Here is a 19,769-nt window from a genome sequence, read left to right on the forward strand (position 1 = left end):
CTCTAATAGAGACTGCAGAGGATCAAGAACCAGCAGCCAGTCTCCGGCTCCAAAGCTGTGACCTGTGAGGGAACCAGCGACAGCACCATGATGAGAGGACTGTCTCTGGAACTGCCCCGGACCAGACAGGGCGTCAAGAGGTTCCAAATGGCAACCGGTGGTGCATTCATGGTGTTTGGCCGCAGCCAGTCCATGCCAGGAGCAGAGACCATGCTCGGCAAACCTATGGAGAAGCAATGCACTGATGCTGTGGTCACCTTCCTTATCAGGATTGCCTGCCAGGTGAATAACTTCACCAGCGTGACCGACTCTCGAGATGACCTGCTGAAGATGGCTGATGAAGACCACCCTGAGGCTGGACATGTGGCACTATGCTGAGTTTAAGCTGAAGTGGTTTGACAAGCTGCTGATGACTGAGGAGCAGCCCGCCCAGGCTACCATCTCCAACAGCTGCACCACCCTGGAGTTCCTGTGTTTTCTGCTGATCGTGTTGCAGTCTCCGGCTGTCCTGGCCCACTTTAAGCTGCTGCAGTGCACCGTCGCAGCATGCTTCCTTGTGGCAACACCAAGATCCTGAGGGGCGTTCCTGTTAATGTACTGATGTGTGGAGGATTACAAGATTCTAGGTGACAGCTGGAAGGAGCGGTCCGCTAGATAGCTTAGAACACACATGGACATATTTAATAATTGTTGTGGGTTGATGTTTATATCACCCCAATGGAGGAAACTGTTGAGAATAAATAAATTCTGTGTTTTCCTTCTATCTCTTATAGCTATGTGCTAAGTTAAACCTACAGGAAATGACATGAAAAGGAGAGCTCTGCTTAGAGGAAATGACACACTAGGGAACACCCTCTTTGGGGCGTAGCTTAGACAGAGGCTAACAAAAGAAGTTACCAAAGGTTACTTGTTGCCATTTGACTATTAGCTCTTAAAGGTATGATGTCAAAATGGACCAGCTGTATTTTGGTATAATAAGTGGAATTCATGAATTCAGCTCACTGACTCTTTTTCAACCTCATACATCACAAACTTAGCATGGAAAACAGATGATTCTCTTCAGTAATCACCCCATAAACTTAATATCTGCTTGTGTCACTCTTGGCAGCAATGACTGCCAAGAGTGACACATCCATAATGGATGGCAGTTTTGTACACTTAACTAACCTTATTCTGAAGGTTTGGAAGTGGACATGCAGATTTTGCTTCAACTCTCCTAAATTTCTGCCCAGTTTGCTTTCTGTTGTCAAATCATAAACGCTTACCTTAACCAAGAATGCTGATGTCTGCAGTGCTTCAGATGTTGTTCTGGATGAATCTCTGAGTGATTTTACAATGTCAGGTGCTCCTGACGTTTTGCTCACACTGTTTACTGGATGGAATCCCAATGCATTTAAAATTGCTTAGTTGTCCTTTTTAGAGGGATATGTCAATAAGTTTGTTTCTCGTCTGTTCTTGAGTTTCTTTAGTTCAGGGCATGAGATCCTTTTTTACAAAAGGTCATACACCACTATGGATAGGTTTTGTTTTCAATCTTTGTCAAATATTAATTTGAAACAGTTAGATATGTCCAAAAATATAACATTTTTATGGTACTGTATATCACCATACAAAAAAACTAAATAAAAAAGAAACATAAGAGAACATAAGAGCTTACTTGGATCAGACAAGATGGCGTCAGATTTGGGAACAAACTGGTCACAGCGTAGTCCATGGTAGCCCTCCTTACATCTACGAGACAAAAAGAAGGCAAGAAAAGAGTCACACAGTGTGACTTAACATCCGAATTGAGACAATTCAACCAACAAGCACCAAAGCTCAGCAGGGAAACATCATCTTAGGAGACTTTGAAATGAGGCAAGTTTAGAAGAGGGAAACCTAGACAGATGAAGGGATGAACGGTACAAAGCAGATGGCTTGCTGTGAGCTGAGATGGCAGAGGGGGAAAGACACAGAGACGGTGTTGAATAAGGGCGGAATGGGAAGGAAGAGAGAAAGGGGAAAGGAGCTGCGCAGGACTGGGGAGCGCCTGCAGCCTCACTGATAGCACATGCCAGACAGGAATGCCAGGTCCCGGTGGAAGAAAACAGGCTGAAAAGTTCTTGGCATGATACAGACGCCATAAGATCTGCAGCTGAAGGCAGGCTGCCATAGCTGGAGTACTTAAATAAACACAGTCCAATCTCCTTCCAAATATTTTCCTTCATCACCAAGTAAATATAAAAGCACAGTTGATGCCTACAGATTTCCCTGCAACTATCATAGACACTATACTGCTATAGCAACTATCGTGAAATATGTAATTTCGTTAGGCTGTTTAACTGCAATAATTGCAGATTGTAAAGAATTGGATGCTTTACCTCCAATGCTGTCTCCAAATCTTAAACAAAACACTTATGAGAAAATCGTAGCTTAACGCTACTTTCTTTAGATAATGTTTGATATAATCATCCTGAATACTTCATGTCTTAAAGAGATTTAGGCATTTTTATGTTGCCTTTCACAGTGGACGTAATGCAAGCAAATCCTGTTTCAAAGCTTAGTGAAGGCAATTAAGGGATTTCTTTCTGACTGTCCATTTAACTAATTCTTGCACATAAGCAATCCATTTATTAGTACGGTAGTACATATATTTTTTGTCAGTGCCATCAGCTTACTTTACACATGCTGTCAATCGATACCTGTCTGTAGTGTTCCACTCATGTGGAAAACTCACAACCAGGGGGATGCACCACAAAAGCAACGAGCAAAGTACAGGTTTAACTAAGAGAGAAAGCAACACCTAGAAAGAAAAAGAGAGCAGAAAATAATAAAATAAGCAGCAGACGTCATCGGTTCTGCATGAAAACTGCAGTAAGATGATTGTGACTCTTTGTTTGTACATCTCAGACTGCAGTTTAAGCTGTATTTGTTCAGTGTCTCAGCTCAGTTTGTTTTTTTAATTTTTTTTGTTGTCATGCAGAACTATATAGATGATGAGGAGCATAAATATGCTTTACTATGATTTTACCAAGATCTCATGTAAAACAATGTCTCCACTTTGCATTATGATGTGTGGTGTTACATGATAATGATCAAAATTGTCAAGTCATATTAAAAAAGATGCAACAAAAAATATTATTACATTATATTAGAGTGAGTCAATAAGAAATTTTATTCAAAAATAATAATAAAAAGTCTTAAGTTTCACTGGCATGGTCACCAAATATGCTTCTATTGGTCATTTCATTGTTCACTGTCACATTTGGTTTTGTGCAGGATCATCCCCCATGACCCTTCAAGGACAAGCAGGTGTAGACACTGGATGGATGGATTGGTCTGTATTAGCCACAAGCACTAAAACATAATATCTAAGCCACAGCATTTCTATCACAATAACTGAGTGACTGGAGTTTTCATCCACTGTATGGAGCATATAGTAACATCACTCTTCCCCTCCCCTACATGTTGCTGTGTGCTCCTTGTTAGTTTGTTGAATATGTCACTCTTCCTTTTAGGAAACACAGGTAGTTCTGGAATCTAAATTAGTGCCACGCACGGTTGACAAACGTTCAGTGGGTTTAAACCTAAAACAATAACTGCAATTTACAAAAAAAGAAGAAGAAAATGAGAAACTGAAATATATTTAAAAGCTGAATCTTTTGTAACCCAGTGTCTTGTAAATGGTTTATTTTCAGTTTAATTGGCATCTCGAGTTAAAAGCAGTCAGCCTTGGCAGGGGATAGAGCTTTTATGACCTCTCAAAGCAACACTTAAAGAAAGTCGTCCTTGTTTAAATAAATATCTCCAAGTAATATCAACTTTTCTAATATTACATTCTTTAAAATGGATGATTCAACTAACACTATTTTATATATGACTATTTTACATAAGAAATTCACCTACAGGATACCCCAACATTTTTATTTGAAAAAAAAAAACAAGAAAACACTTGAGATGTAAGTCTGGTTGCAAAATTGTCATGTTAACGTTTGCTTAACCTTGACATTAGCTTGTTGTCTAACAGGAGCCACTTGTAAATAGCAACTAGATGTTCTGTAGAATTACAAGTAGACTGTCTTAATGGAGGAACTTAAAAAAGAGCTTTGAAGTTCTGGTGCCCTTTGTGCAGGGAAAACCCCCATCTTGGCAGTTTGCGAAACACTGAAACAGGGGCGATGACAGGAATCTTGGGTCCCCTAACAAAATATTTGATTGGGCCCCCCCTGCGCAGCTGCTGTTACAATTTTTTGAGTCTTTTTGACCCAAAAAAAGCATCACAATTTTAAAGGCTTGCAACTTGCTTTCTTTGGTTCAATACCGATACTAGCACAATATTTAAGAGGAGAGGAGAATGGGGAGTAGAATGAGCAGCCACATGAGATTGTGATTGACAGCACTAAAATTCTCCTGCCACTGACTGGTTATTTCTAGAGAGCACTGGGAGAAAGCGGAGGAAATAGATTTTTCACAAATTATCTCTCATGTTATACTGTCACAACATAATGACAGTTTTAACAAATATGTGATGTTTTTTTTTTTTTTTCTATAAAGGTTACATACTCCAGCTTTAATTTCACTTAGGAGAGGCTGGTCAGCAGAGATGTGGGTTAGAGCTGCTGCTGATTGACTCATCTGTTGTTATGTGTGGTAAAAGGTACAAGGGACAAGTTAAATACATGAATATCTTGGTATTTATTTTCCTTAATTCATTAAATGCTAGTGAAAAGGAGGCAAACAGTAGTCCATAGCTAAGCTAACTATGCTAAAAGGTTGATAATCTCGCGCAGTCTACCCACCTCTCGGTGAAAAACTGGGTTACAAATTCACACTCTTCCCTTTTTCTCTCTCCCTATCTCTGTTTTTTTTAAAACCTGATTTTATCATTTTTCTTAGCAGCATAATAATCACCACAGTCATTCTTGTCTTCTAGTCAAGTGTGCCAAGCAGGAACGAACCATTTCATGAAGATCCAGGGGGGTGTTCACGGCAAATATGGATGTGTGTTTTTTGGTCTGGGAGTAGGAACATAACATTTTTACTGATAAAAACCATCTTAGAAAACACGATATGATTAATTTTGTAATTGAAAGGGCCTCAATTTTTTTTTTATTTCTATGAACAAAAAATAAATAAATAAATTGTGGAGGGCCCTTTCCCTTAGAATTGTCCTAACTTTTCCCCACTATAAGGCGCCCCTGCACTGAAACAACCTCTTCATATGGCAGTGTAAATCCATAACTGAACTTTCAAATGCCAGGCCCATTACTTTTTAAATTATGCGTGAAAAATATTCTAGAATTAACGCCTCAATTTCTTAAACCTCAAACCTTTTGTGTCAGTTCATTTCTTCAGTAATCAGCCAAATACACAAAATCCTTCATAGTTTTATGCTCAGGGAACCAACAGGGGATAAAGACTTGATTCTCTCCTGTCATTGTTTCTCTCATGCAGTCAGACTTTCTCTGCTTAATAAGCCTGAAAATTACTAATGCAAAACCAGTGCAGAGTTTCCTGAGCTGTCTTTCAAAAATGTCCCCAATTTGTACCTCCGTGTATTCACGTTTTGCCAGTTTGCCGCTACACAATTTTTTGTGTTCGTATAATTTTATACTTGTATATTTTCCATCTATGGAACATTTCATGCCAACCATGTTTCAGTGTGTGCATCCAAGAGAATTGTTTTTAGATTCCAAAAGTCTTATGTAAGGACATGTGGTTAGAAAACAGAATAGAGTTAAGCTTTAAATGAATACATACTGGTCATAGTAATTTTCTAATAATTTAAATATTCTTTTAAATCATCATCATAAAAAATATCATAATCTGTTATATTTTATGAAAGTCAACGAGCCCGAATGGGGATCAGATATAGGGTTTGATAATGATCTCAGAAAATATGCACTATATAACTTTCATAAACAATATGTTTCTTTACACAATTGTCAAAACTATGCCATGACAGTATTTAAAAAAAAAACAAAAAACGATCATCTGTGAAAGAATCAAGTTCTTCTGGGTTCTCCCTGTGGTCCTACAGACACCTGCAGACATGATTTGCTCCCACTCAGAAACAACCAGTCAGGAGGAAGGTCTCAGCACTGTAAATCAGGCTTGTGTACACACTGCTAAATGTGCTAATAATGGCAGAGAAACAGCCTACTGTTACAGGTAAACTAGCTGTTTCTCCACTGTAATGCTTTCCAGCCCTCATATTAACAACAGGCTCCTTTATGGGGAACCTCCATTGAACAGATGAAAACTACAAGTACTTTACACCACTTTATATCTAAAACTGCTTATTATTGCTTATTTTAATAGTTGAAACAACAGATATACTTTAATACACATAAATACACATGGTAGAAACTTTAGCATTACTGCAGAAGCTATTTGTCTAAGATGTATAAAAAAATCGACACATTTTTGTGAATACTGAGCAGCAAAGATTCGAACGTTCACTGCATTGGAATGGAGAAGACATCGGAGACTCATCCTTGTGACAAAGCTAGAAGGCTAACACTCTGCATCCAGTTTCCCAATTGTTAAACCCAGTGTTAGAGTAAAAGTGCAAGATCACAAGTTTTTCACAGAATACTGTCAGCATAATTCACACAATTAATTAACTCTAAGCTGCTTTTGCTTCTGAAAAAAAATCTAGTTACAGTTAAACCTCAGGAATAGGTACAGCTTCCAGTGATCCTACAGTTCCTAATGATTTATTGCTACCATCTTCCTTCGTACGGCAACACAAAGGTCTGAAATAAGGGTATAAATTGGTTGAGAGCAGAACTGACCCAGAGCCTGCTTAACCTTTGCACCTTAGTTTATTTGTCTTGGTAAAAGCAAATTTAGAAATGGGAAGAAATGGAAAGACAGAAATATGAAGAGAGATGCTGATTAATGGCCACCCCACCCAACCCTGCCTGCTCAAGGTTATAAAGGCTGATTAAAAGTTATAGAAATTTATGACAGGAATACAACAGGCATTGTTTTGTAGTCATTAAAGCTTATGACAGGAATACAGTAGATATTTTAGAAGTAAAAAAAACTAGGCCTGGTATTGAGTTTATTACTATGTTTATTACTGACATAATACACATATGATACATGCACTTTAAAATAGTAGATGCATTGTTTTTGATAATGTGTATCTGACTATCAATAAATCATTTATCTACAGCTAAATTAAAAAAGCCTTCCTATCAATAGGTTCAGTGTTATTAAAACAATAGATTATGGGAGGATTCTCTATTTTTTAAATTTAAATAGGAGCAATTTGTTACGTTGCTATAAATAGCACTGGTTTAAAAGTCGTTCCAATTGAAAGAGTTACATGTGAAAACAAGAAAATAATGTTAGATCATTTGAAAATGTAAGTTTATTATTTCTATTTTTTGTACTCCAGTACTGTGTTGATTTATCTTAACTAGTTAATAGGAAAATTATAAAAACAAAGAAAAAAAGTGGAAGTGTTCATAGATTGTGGATTTGACTCCTACATACTTTTTTGCACAGACTTTCACAGAATGATTGATTTATTATAAAGTAACTAATCTTAAAATAATTTATTTTTGAGCAAGGACAAAGGTCTGAAACTAATTGAAAATCAACTGTCTTCTTGATTCATTCTAAATACTCCTAAAAGCACAATAATTTTTCGTCCTGAAAAGCTTCACATGGGTTTTTATCTGTGATCATTCTGCTTCTCAGAATGAACACTGAATAACATTTTATTGGAAAAATATGCAAAAGCCATCTCTTTGGTAATTATGTGAAGAGCATTCGTCTTAAAATGAGCTCTAATCACCATGGAGATGGTAATTGGAGACTCTTAAATCTGATTGAGCATTTTAATGTGACTTGAAATTTGCCACAAGCTGTTTGAAGCACTAGTCCAAATGACAGCAGAGGAATTGGATTAATAATCACATGCTAAACTACTTTGCATGGGATAACATATGGGAGCCCTGGTGGGAGAGATGAGAAATCTCTCATATTCTCAGCAACCACATGTAAACTTTGAGAATCTGTAGGGTTTTATCTAAAAATCAAATCTTGGATTAAGTCATAAGCACTCCTCCTTTATTCTGAGTCAGTATAAAAAGAGGGGGAAAAAATCCCACAAATGGTAATGACGTGCCACAAAAAATTCAGGGGAGGCACTTAAGACAGACAGTCAGATTTCAAGGATAAGCTAGCCCTCCCTCGTTGTTCCTCGGCTCTGCTCTACATCACACCTTGTCTCCCTTGGTGTGAGCACAGATGCCTTGTTAGTATTCTAAATCACAAACCCAAAGGCAGGATGCCTGTCTGGCGATCTGTTTACGTCTGGGGTTGCTTTCTGTTTGTCTACGTCCTGATTTCCCCCCCAACCGACCCGCCTTTCCAATACCCCACTTTTGTGCCACTGTGAAATAAGCTCAGTTGTTGCTCAATGAGATGCTAAAAATGCTTTGCAAAATGAGTTTGCATGAACACAGCGCTGAATGCCTGAATGGGCAATAAACAATACAAGATAAACGACATGCTTTGAGGCGCACATGTTTGGTTTGTCTCTCTACAGAGGGTGACGGGAGAGCCAGATCTCGTATTTATGCGCATGTGTGTTTCTAAACGGGTTGTGGAGGGAAAATATCTTGTAGTGAACCCAGATGTTTGTGTGGATTGCGGCACATATATGACAGCTTTTTCTCATGTGCCAGTTTATATCCTGTCGTGCGTTTCCCCTCCTACTGTTCAAGGACTGTTTGTTACTGCTTCCTGCTTTTAACACATGTTCCAATCACAGAGAAAACACACCTCTGAGTCTGGAGGGTGATGGAGGGGTGGGCAGCTGTGTCTCATGACAAATCACCATCCTGCCAGTTAATTAGTGCGGAGGAAAATGGAGGATAGCTTGACTACAAGGGGAGGAAAAAGAAGCACAAAGAGGAGACATGGGAAGGCAATGTGATGGTGTCACCCAAACCTTCATTTACCTTCTAACACACATGCAAATTAGCTGTAAAGTATCCCCATATGCTTTAGTTAGTAAGGCAAGGGGAAGCTGCTTTACCGTAGCTCAGTGAAAGGGCTGAGCACTTGACTGACTCAGTGTTTTGCATATATTTCTGGATGTACAAAAGGTATTAATATTACAAAAAGTATATATTTCTAGATTTGGAATAATGTGTTTTTTTTGACTGCTCTGTGTGTCCTTACCCTTACATTAGATTTAACCTGAACACACAAGGGTTTTGGAAACAGCTGTTCATTTTTTTTGTCTCTTAATTTCTGAATTCTGAAAAAAAAAAAAAAACACCTACCAGCTGTTCTCAGAGTAACTAGTTTGAATTTTAAACAAAGCCAAGCGAAGCTCTTGGCTGACTTGTCATCAAGTTGGTTTTGTAAGAGACATGGTGAGACAATATACAAAAACGTTGTAAGCTCTGTGAGAGCATTGCAGCTGGCTAACTGTTAGCTGCTGATGATGCTAAAGTCAGCGCTGATTCAGAGCATCCTGGTTACATTAAAACCTCTTAAATGTGTTGAGGTCACCAATGTCCTCCTGGAAGCAGATGAAGCATCTCACATCTTTAGTGCTTTGACTCACGATGGGCCACTGGTAAATGGATTACATGTATATGTGACTCCATTAGTCTATTACTAAAATATTACAAAAATATTCTCTAACTGCTACAGAGTTCTATATTGTCTTTTTTTTTGTATCTAGTTTTGGATGTTTTTTTTTATTGTTTTTGTACATTTCGTTCACTCTTTCACCAGAATATAAAGACCAAATTTAAAATAAAATATTTCCTAATCTTTGATTTTTAATTTAATTCATGAAATTAAGTTCTGGTCATCAGGGGCTGATGTTGTTTCATATTTCAGATGTTTCCATGCTTAACTTAAATCATTGCATCATCAACAAGTCTCTAGACAAACTCAATGACAGGCTATGGAGATGATCATTTGAATTATGTGTGTTGAAGCAGAAGCACATCTAAACCTTCCAGGAATTCAGCCCCTGTGTACACAGCTGACTCCCTCAATCCAACAACCGAGAACTGTAATCCTGACCATCGCTTTTGTAAAATGTAATAATGACACAAACATCCTGATTTATAACCCAATTATAAACTATTCATGACTACTTTTATGTAAACCATTGTAGGTTTCTCCTTTTCAAATTTGGGGCAAAAAGCCTAAAATATTGCTTTATACAGATATACAAGCAATAACATTAAAAGAGGGAGCCTGAACGGCTTTTTCTTTTTCACAACCATGTGTTTTGAAAAACAGCTTAGAAATATGGAAAAATCAGCTTTTATGGCTTTTAAGGTCAGAGAATGACATTGAAATCAAATATGTACACATTAGGCATGAAATTCCAGGGTTTCCTGAAATTTCATGTCAGGAAACCCTGGTGCTTCATTGAATCAGAGTACTGTGACTTTGATGCTGACAGTAACAAGAATTACCAGTGAAAGATAGATAATTTCAAAACAAGCCAGTTTCTTCCTAATTGTTTAAATTTTATAAAGTGACTTTCTTCAGTCTCACTATTGAAGACAGTCATTATCTGGCATCGGGGCACCTTGCCACACTTTTGGCACACCCACAACCAAATCTTTAGACTCACTGCCATGTTTTAAAAGGCACACCAACTGGCACCAGTCGTGTGGTGAAGTATCATTGAAATGGGAGTTACCCCTCATTTCCATAGCTTGACCTACAAGTCAGTTATAATAAAATGAAGATATGCATATGTACAGAAGCACAGGTGCAATATGGGATTATGTTAATAACCAAATATTAAAATAAATCATTTGGATTTTACTCACAGAGGTTTTTGGTGAATGTTGTATTATTCTAATTTGCTCGTTTTTGAGAAACGCCACCTGCTACAGTCAGTAATTCATGCTAGTGCATGAATACAGTATAGGAGAAGGCTAAGAGCCGGGGCTGATTTAGAATGGATTTCCTCTGCACTGCAGCCTAATTTGAACCACTGGGAAGGTCAATATGAATCACTAAAATGTTCACTTTTTTATACCATAAAAATTTAATTCAGTTAAATATAATTTTTTTAATAATTGGAAATACCAGAGAACACATCCACAACCCATCATGTGCACAAACAAATGTGTGTATGCTTTTACAGCTGTCTCTGCTTCCCTTTTATCATTTAGCCCTCTCTCTGAATGTGTTATTGACGAGGTAATAGATTGTATGAATTGCTTACAATGCTGGCTGATTGTTTTAAAGTTAAAGAATATGCTATGTAAGGGAAATAGCTTTTACTAACAAAAAGTGCATCTCCTGCACAAATACTACAGCTCCCTATCAGTCTTGTGCAGCACAGTAAATAGGAGAGCCCAGTTGAGACATGATTTATTAAACTAATTTGAAGGATGCCTAGCACAAGTCAGCTGTTTACATACACAAATGATATACATTCATCAAAAATATGTCTCAGTTTAAAACTTTAAATTTAAATCTAGACAACAAAATGAATGTCCAAAAAGATAAAAATTGGTTTTAGTTGCCAGAGGACGTCTGTAATGTAATGTAATGTAATTGGAAATACCAAAAAATATTAGTTATTTTTCGGTTTTGTATTCGCTACTCATCAATTAGCTTCATAATTTGTCATGAATCATTCAGTCTCAAAATCTAGGAATCGATGAAAAGGATGAGTTCTGGGCTTTCTCATTAAGCAGTTTTTATCATGTATTAAAGAAGCATGAGACAATTTCTGCATCACGAGGTCACGACAGAGCTATTTTCTAAATTATATTGTTAGAATGGGAGAAATCTCTTCTAGTACCAACAATGTCAACAAGCTATCATTGTATCCAAATTACATCTCATAACAGGTTGTTTTCACATTAAATACTTAAAACATGAGGGTGTAATATTCAATAAGATAGCATTTACTTTTAGAGTTGACATTCATCAATCAATAATTAAAACTAAATCCAATTATCCTAAGACTTATGAATTCATAATTTAGCCAAAATATAATTATTCATTTGCTTTGAGAACTATTCACAGGTGTCCATGGGTTACATGGCACATGGTTTGATAAGCTCAATTTGAAGGAACCTAAAGAATACGGGTCTTGAAGGTGAAGGGTCAAATCTGAGGTGTCAAATCGGAGCTCCATGTCTTTTTTTCTAATAAAAAGTTGGTAAGTGGACTTAGTAGTTGAATTTAGAGTCAACCATCAATTATTTTGTGGACTAACCTTACCATTTATAATTTATTTCATTTGCTGGTAACAAAAAATGACACAGGGAGGCCCATGTGATTATATACAGAGCTAGATTGTGTGATGGATATAATAAACGTATCTGATAGGTTTATTTTAATTCCTATCTAGCAAGGATTCAAACCAGTCGATTGTCTTTGTCTTTTCTGCAGAAAATGAGGGAAGATCCGAGACGCGACAAATCGCTGTAAAACACTGTCTTGGATCAACTCTGCTAGATCTTTCTCTGCATTTCTCTTTATTGTATAGAAAAAGGAGGTTGGGCTTCTTCACACAGAGAATTGACCAACCGTCTTTACATTCTTGTACCGCCTGTGGACATGCCCTTACAAGGGCATGTGACTGACCACAACTAATCAACCACAGATGGAAGCTGATACCACAGGAATGTGCAAAGTCTCTAGCCTCCAGGCAAACATCTACAAATGGTTAATAGTATTTCACATAAGAAAAAGAATCAAGTAACATCAAACAAAATAATAATATACTACAAAAGAAAGAAACGTTTAAGTAAATATAAAAAGAATAATAATATGAGAATAATAATATAAAAAGAATAATATGAAAAGTAAATGAACTTAGATAATTATTCTAACAGTATCAAAAAACGTTATTTTGTATAATGCACATGCAAACACAACCACTGCAAATTAGAGACGCAATAGGTTTCAACTAATGAGCATGTAAAGATAAGGGCAGAAGAAATAGCATCATGTAGGGTTACATTGCCCTTGTTTCTTTTTAACCCCAGCTAGTCTTGAGTAATTTTTACATTAATGTTTGAATAGCCTTTACAGTATTTTCTCTGGCTCTACGCTGTTGTAATTGCTACTGCGACATCCCCAGTTCGCTGCAGGGATCATTTGATTTTCATCAGCTAAGACAGTAAACAACCCTGCAGCAGCCCTTCCATTCATCAATAAAGAAAATCTACACAGACAATTTCACTATTAAATGTCATCTGAACTAACTAGATAAATAAAATATCTGGGTGGGTGCACAATAAAAAGAGAAAAACAGCACACAGAATTCTGGTCTGGTGTCTCCTATCCAAAATGCTTCAAAAAAAGTCATTAGTGTTTTGGAGGATGAAGACGTCCTGGCTTATTTGTCTTGCGCATCGGCAGCGGGGTTGAACTTAAAAATGGGAGCTGGCTTTTTATCACAGAGGCGTGCGCACTGCATCATGACAGAGCTTCTGTGATAGGAGGCCGTAACAGGTGCTGTTTCAAAGGAGTAAAGATAACCGAGAGGAAGAAAGAGCTGATGGGAAACGGACACAGTGAGAGAGGTGGGATGCCACTGACGGAAATATATTCCCCTTCATCTTCACAGATTTATTTTTGCACTTTCTTGCTGAATGTGTGTCTTTGCGTGTGCATATGCATGCAATCTTCCAACAATATAGTCAAACTGAAAAAGTTATTTCAGTTTCGAAGAGAAGACTACTTCTTAGCAAAAGAGCATTTGTAGCATTATTTCTTTCAGTAAACATACACTCCGTAAACATACTTTTGCTCAGGAAAAATTACAGTTCATAGGAAATTCACATTTATTTGAATCTTGAGTCGGTGACACATTGTAAATTATACATGTCAAACGTGATGTTCGACATTTGTGGATACACATGGCTGTTTGGATGAATATATACAGTATATACTGTAGCACTATGCAGTCAGTCAAGCTGTATGTGTTTGTGTAATCTAAACAAAGTCAGTTAACATTGCAATTAAGCTTAGACTATAAATATCAAAGTGTATGGCATTTATTAATACTTAACACTTGTCCCTGTGTAAACATATAAATTCAGTTCAAACTAAATCAAAAATATGACAGAGCTGCAGTCTAGCTATAAGCTTTAGGGAACTTACTACTTTCATATATTTTTAGCTGTCATGTAAAGGACCAAAGAGTTTATAATCTATATAAGTTTAATGACGGGCTGGTCATTGTTTCAGGCTTAACAGTATACAACAACCGTAAGAAGTATTTGCACTCCTATTGAAGATGTGTAAAAAAACGTCCTTAAATTGCTGATGTGGTGACTTGGTGACTCTAACTGCCTTTATTTAACTCCCTTACCATCCTTTTGTCTTTTTGTGTGGAAATTTTCTGTTACATTTCACCAAACTAGTGTGTATCTGCTTTGTCATTGACGCCATTGCCTTCCGATATATCTGACTCTACACCATAAACATTTTGAGCACCCGCTACAGGGCAATGCGTACCACTAGAATCAGGAGGCAATCAAAAAGTATACCCTATTATTTTCTATTAAACTATCCACGCCATCGATATGTGATCAGACACAGATTCTCCAGGGCACACAGCCCAGTGATCCTTTTAAAATCTTCTATTTCCATTTCAGTTCAGGAGCGTTGATTCTCCTGATAAAAACCTTTGCAGCTGAAATCCATTTACCACCTCTGTCTCAGGACACTTCAGCATGATTTGTGTAAAGTGTGTTAAGTACACCAGCTGACACATATACACCTGCAAAGTGGACAATGGTGCAGCCAATGGGCTTTGCCACAACATGAGTTTCTAAAATACGTGACTTCATATATGATGTACAAATGAGTCACAGCCAGTTCTTCCTCAATTTTGCAGCCTTGATCTTCTAGTAACTTTACTCAATCTCATGCAATACTATGTTCTGTCTGTGCTGATGAACACTCAGTTAGGACGTTGAATGCTTGAGTTGATAACAAAATGATGTACCTTTGGATCTATTTATCCAGTAAATAACTGACCACTTGGGGGCACTGGTAGAGCAACAGCTGTTCAACTCTCACCAGTCAAACGAGAAGGAGAAGGAGGTGGATAGAGGTAATTTATTCCATCTTGTGTATTCACACCATGAAGGTCCACTGGTCATGACCAAAAGACAATTTTGTGCGGTTTGCTTTCACATTACACTTTTTGCAAGCCAACTCTAATTTGTAACCAAAGCTACGCGGATGACAATTATTGGTTCCATTCGACAGAAATGATGGTAGTGGAACAGAGCAGAGACCCATAAAAGATCATCTTTGGAAATCCGGCTTACTGTATTTCTGTTGTACACATCTGTGCTGTTATTACAACTGAAACAACATTTTGAATGTCAATGCTGATTATGTGATGAGATATCTCTTACTTTGGAACGGCATTGGCAAACGTGTGCTGCAGGGTGAATGAAACGAGATGCTCTGTATGCTCTGACCCACAACATGCTGGCAGCAGCTTTGCGAAGGAGAAAATAGCATATCAGGTATGAGTTCAGTACATACAGAAGTAGCATAGGAAACTCTGCAGAGCTCATTTTTTACCATAACCACAGTAAAGATGTCTTGTAAAGTCTAAAAAGATGTATATTTCTTTTTGTTGGTTTGGATTGAAGACGTCCTGTACTCACACTTTAATCAAACTGTATCAGAGGGTTTTTTGGAAATGAATGGGGACCACCTCAAAAAAATGTTTCTTGGTCCGGTTGTTTGTTCCACACCAGGGCTAGTTTCAATATATTCACACCCACACTAAAGGTCCTGACAAATAAAGGAAACAAGCTCTCAGTTTAAAACAGACCAAATGTGTCAGGTGAGAATACACCCTAACTTTGAAAAATGTTGGCATTAGTTGGACTTGTTTTCCACATTCAATAAGTGTTCTCAAATTAAATTAGAAATGTTCTAAAAATAAACTTAGAATTAAATTAAGGTAGCTTAAAGCAAGAAAATAAATTAATTTTAATTATGATTTCAAATGTCATTTATATGGCGTGATTGAGAATGACACATTAAATAAGATAACTAAGAGGAATTCCACAACCAAGAGTCTCCATGCTGCTCAAAAAATAAATAAATAAAAAACCAAGCGAGAGTCATCACAGCAACATCTTCCTGAACCACCTGATATGTTTCAGTGAATTGTGTTACTCATTAGGCTTCTTCAGGAAAACAACTGCCAATGGCAAACATCCAAAACACATTATGCTGGCTGTCTCCACAATGATGCAGAGCGTTACAAATTTAGCAACGGTGTTTGAACTGCATCTTGAGAGGACATAATGTGATCATGAAGGATGACAAGAGAGGATGAAGCCCACTAGAGCTTCTGATTGTCAACGAGGTGTGTAAAAGCTTATTCACCTTGATATTATTCAGGTGGCTCGAAAGGACAGATTGAGACGGAAACCAAATTACTATCAACCGATTATTATAAAACTGAAAGTAACATGAATTATCGTTAACACAAAGAAAAAAACAAGGCACTATTTATATACCACATTTTGGCAACATAATTCAAGGTGCTTGAAATGATCAAAACATAAAACTGGAATACCTGGCTTACATGTGTATATGCGAACAATGTGGCTCTACTGGAGCGAATTGAAGCAGCATCTTCAAAAGTGGGAAGCACTTAAATAATTTACTTCCTGCTGGTAATGGGAAGGTGAACATGTATGTAAAATCATTATATTGTCTAGACACATCAGAAAAAATTTGAGCTTTTTGTCATCGATTAGGCAATACTTTCAAAATGTTACAGATGTATGTTATATAAAAGGAAAAAATACATGAGCTTCTACGAATCTTCAATGGAATGTAAATGTTTTAGAGAACAGAAAGGTGGCTTGTGTACATTTCACAGGCGTTAGCTTTAAATTGAATCAATCATATATGCGGGACAATTCTGCTCCTTCTTTCAAATGGAAAAAATGTCCATCATATTAACAGAAAATAGAAAATGTAAGAAAAAGCAATTTTCATTTTACATTTTGTCAGATTAAATACAATTTATGTGAGCAGCGATATAACAGAAGCTGACAGTAATCAGATCAGAATTGCTATTCAAAATTATAGTTAACATGCTTGCTGACTTGTGAAGTTGGAACCAGAAATGCATTCCTGGGTAAGTGCTCCTGTGTTTTTGTGCACCTGCTCTGTCCCCAATCTGCAACTACACTGAAGGCTGTTCATACTGGATTGTGTTCTGCTGGGGGTTTAATATTCTTAAAAGTTTTTATTTTTATTTTTATTGTCTTCACATGCTTGATCGCTGATTGAGTGCTGTAAAGTTAACGACTTAATACATTGGGCTGGTAACTTTTTCATATTGGCATTATAAATAAGGTGTTACTATATCCCCTTCTCTAGTCTGTAGTCTTTTTCTAATTAGTTGATGTCTGGCTAGGTTCTAGCTAAGTTGGGTGTGTCTCCATTGGTAGTGTGTTCTTCACTGTGTCAGCATAAAAATGGTCAGGAATGTTGGTGGGTTTCCTGTGCAATTGATGCCGCATGCATTTTTTCACTACAATTGATAAAAAGGTTTGGACCTCAAGATTTGACCATGAAATTATCGATTTGCAGTTCACCCTCTTGCCAACTATACGGTCTTGTCATAGATTCCATGGACCAATCAATGGGATATTATTGCATGAATCAAATTGGAATGTTATTGAATTGAAATGTGTGAATGCCTGGATGATATTGGATTGATGCTACTATTCTTCTAAATATAAATTGGACCGGCTTGTTTTTCTTAAAGTGCCTCGAGATGAATAGATGCCATAAAAAAATAAACTGCGTTAAGTCGGGAACTGGGGAGTAAAATATCTCACTGTCTGCTAGAGGCATGCAGCAAAACATTCCATCTCATGGTTAGAATGTCCTTAATAAAAGTCTATTACTTTATGCACATTTTTACCAGCGATTCAATAATTGTGAAGCTCTTTGGCCTATTAAAAGTACAACACATAATACAAAGTTGTTGTTGACTGTAATGAACAAAAGGAATGGTTCACTATTTACAGTCTTGCCTTATCAAGAAAATATTGCCATTGTGAAAATATCTCGTTTTGACCTACAGAGCAGAGTGAAACTTTCTATATACAGCCTTTATCTGCTGATCAAAACAAACTGAAAAACAAGAGTGAATAAACAGATATGTTCATGTATTTCAAGGAAATTAGGGTAAATGTAATTCCAGTTGTGTTTTTTACATTTGTAAAGTAATTGAAAAGCTATTCAGCTTGTGCTGATGGTAGAGATCCTGAAACCAAATGTATTTAATTTATTCATACAGACAAATTAATTTACTGTCAATCAAATGAAAAGTACTGAATAAAAAGAAATCACCTAAATCCAAATAATTACAACTTGAAATCATCTAAATCATATGTTTGCAAACATAATAATTTAAGAGGTAAAGTTTAAATAATGTTGAGAAGCGTTTGCTTTTTAGGTCACTGCTGTGAGTGACAGACTCAAAAGTAGCTAATTATATCCAGAATTAAAGAACTGGGGAAATACGGTGGCTAAGACTTAAAACAAGCAACTTAATAGTTAATTAAGAAAATAATCTGCAAATGATTTCATTATGAACATCATTAGCTGCATCCCTAGCTTTAAAAAATCAACACAGTATAAACAGACCTTTTTAATTAATATGAGAATGTGATAAATCCCTGATTACAAGCACTGCTGAGACATTTATTTAGCTGAATTTTAATGCCATGGTTATGAGATGGTCACAAGGATACAAGGAGGCCCAACAAAACACACACGAGTGAGTGTGTTTCATTTTTAATGAACTGAATTAATAATTTTTTTTTAATATACAAATGGAATCAAACTAACAGTGACTGCTCAAACTTTTTTACCCTCTTAGTAAATCACTTTTCTTTGCAACAGAAACAGTTCATGTCAATAAGAAGAAATGTTAACATGTTTCACTCTGAGTTTTCACATAAGAAATAAGTGAAAATCTCTGACAGACTTGAGACCTCAAGGGGTGTAATGAACACTATTGTACAGTCAAGATCAAGCTGTGATTCTCACCATAAACAGCAACATAATTAGTCTGCTCTGTTTCCCCTTTGTCATTTGGCTGTACATTGTGCAAATCTGACTGAGATTCTAATTCATGCAGGGAACCATTTTTGTTCTCTAATGCAGGATAGAGAGCAGAAATCATGATGTCACATGGTTCCAGATGGTGAACACTGATGAGTGTTCAGATTAGGAACTAATCAAAGAGGCTGCGGTGAGTTAACTCTTTACCTGGCAATAAATTGGGTAATCTTTCTTTATTTTCAGTGAGGACCAGGGAAGGAAAATAAAAAACATACAGGCAAGTATTTATTAAAAAACACAAATTGATGTAGCATTTGTTCTATTACAAACTACTCAGAAAAAAAGCTAAATGTGTGTCTTGATAAAACTGACATGAATTAAATATAACAATATACAGTAACTTATGTGTACCCAAGCTCTCTATGAAGTATACTTATTTTACAATACAAACATGATTTATTTAGACAATTGCTAGAATGTTCTAAAACATTACACCAGTTACAAGTTTAGCTTTAAACTTTATTTTCTAAATAACTACTAGTAAAAAGTCTTCTGTAAATGGATTTGTTAGTTCTCCTGAGGATCTTTGCAAATGGAGGAGTTCGGCAAACAGTCAGGTAAAGCTAGCCTTCCTCCTCTCTGTTTTGATATGACTCCATGATAATTCAATATGCAACATGTTTTCTGTACAGTTC

General features: G+C 36.7%; 1 protein-coding gene across 1 annotated transcript in view; it reads right to left on the reverse strand.

Moving 5' to 3' along the window:
* The window catches only part of nrg3b (neuregulin 3b), a 271,247-nt gene that overhangs the window by 46,857 nt on the left and 204,621 nt on the right, over positions 1-19,769 (reverse strand). Inside the window, exon 3 of the mRNA XM_028030068.1 lies at positions 1,658-1,731. Within this exon, the coding sequence (XP_027885869.1) occupies positions 1,658-1,731 (74 nt within the window). The remainder of the gene's footprint in view (positions 1-1,657; positions 1,732-19,769) is intronic.

Source organism: Xiphophorus couchianus, chromosome 10 (assembly GCF_001444195.1).
Source record: "Xiphophorus couchianus chromosome 10, X_couchianus-1.0, whole genome shotgun sequence".
Lineage (NCBI taxonomy): Eukaryota > Metazoa > Chordata > Actinopteri > Cyprinodontiformes > Poeciliidae > Xiphophorus > Xiphophorus couchianus.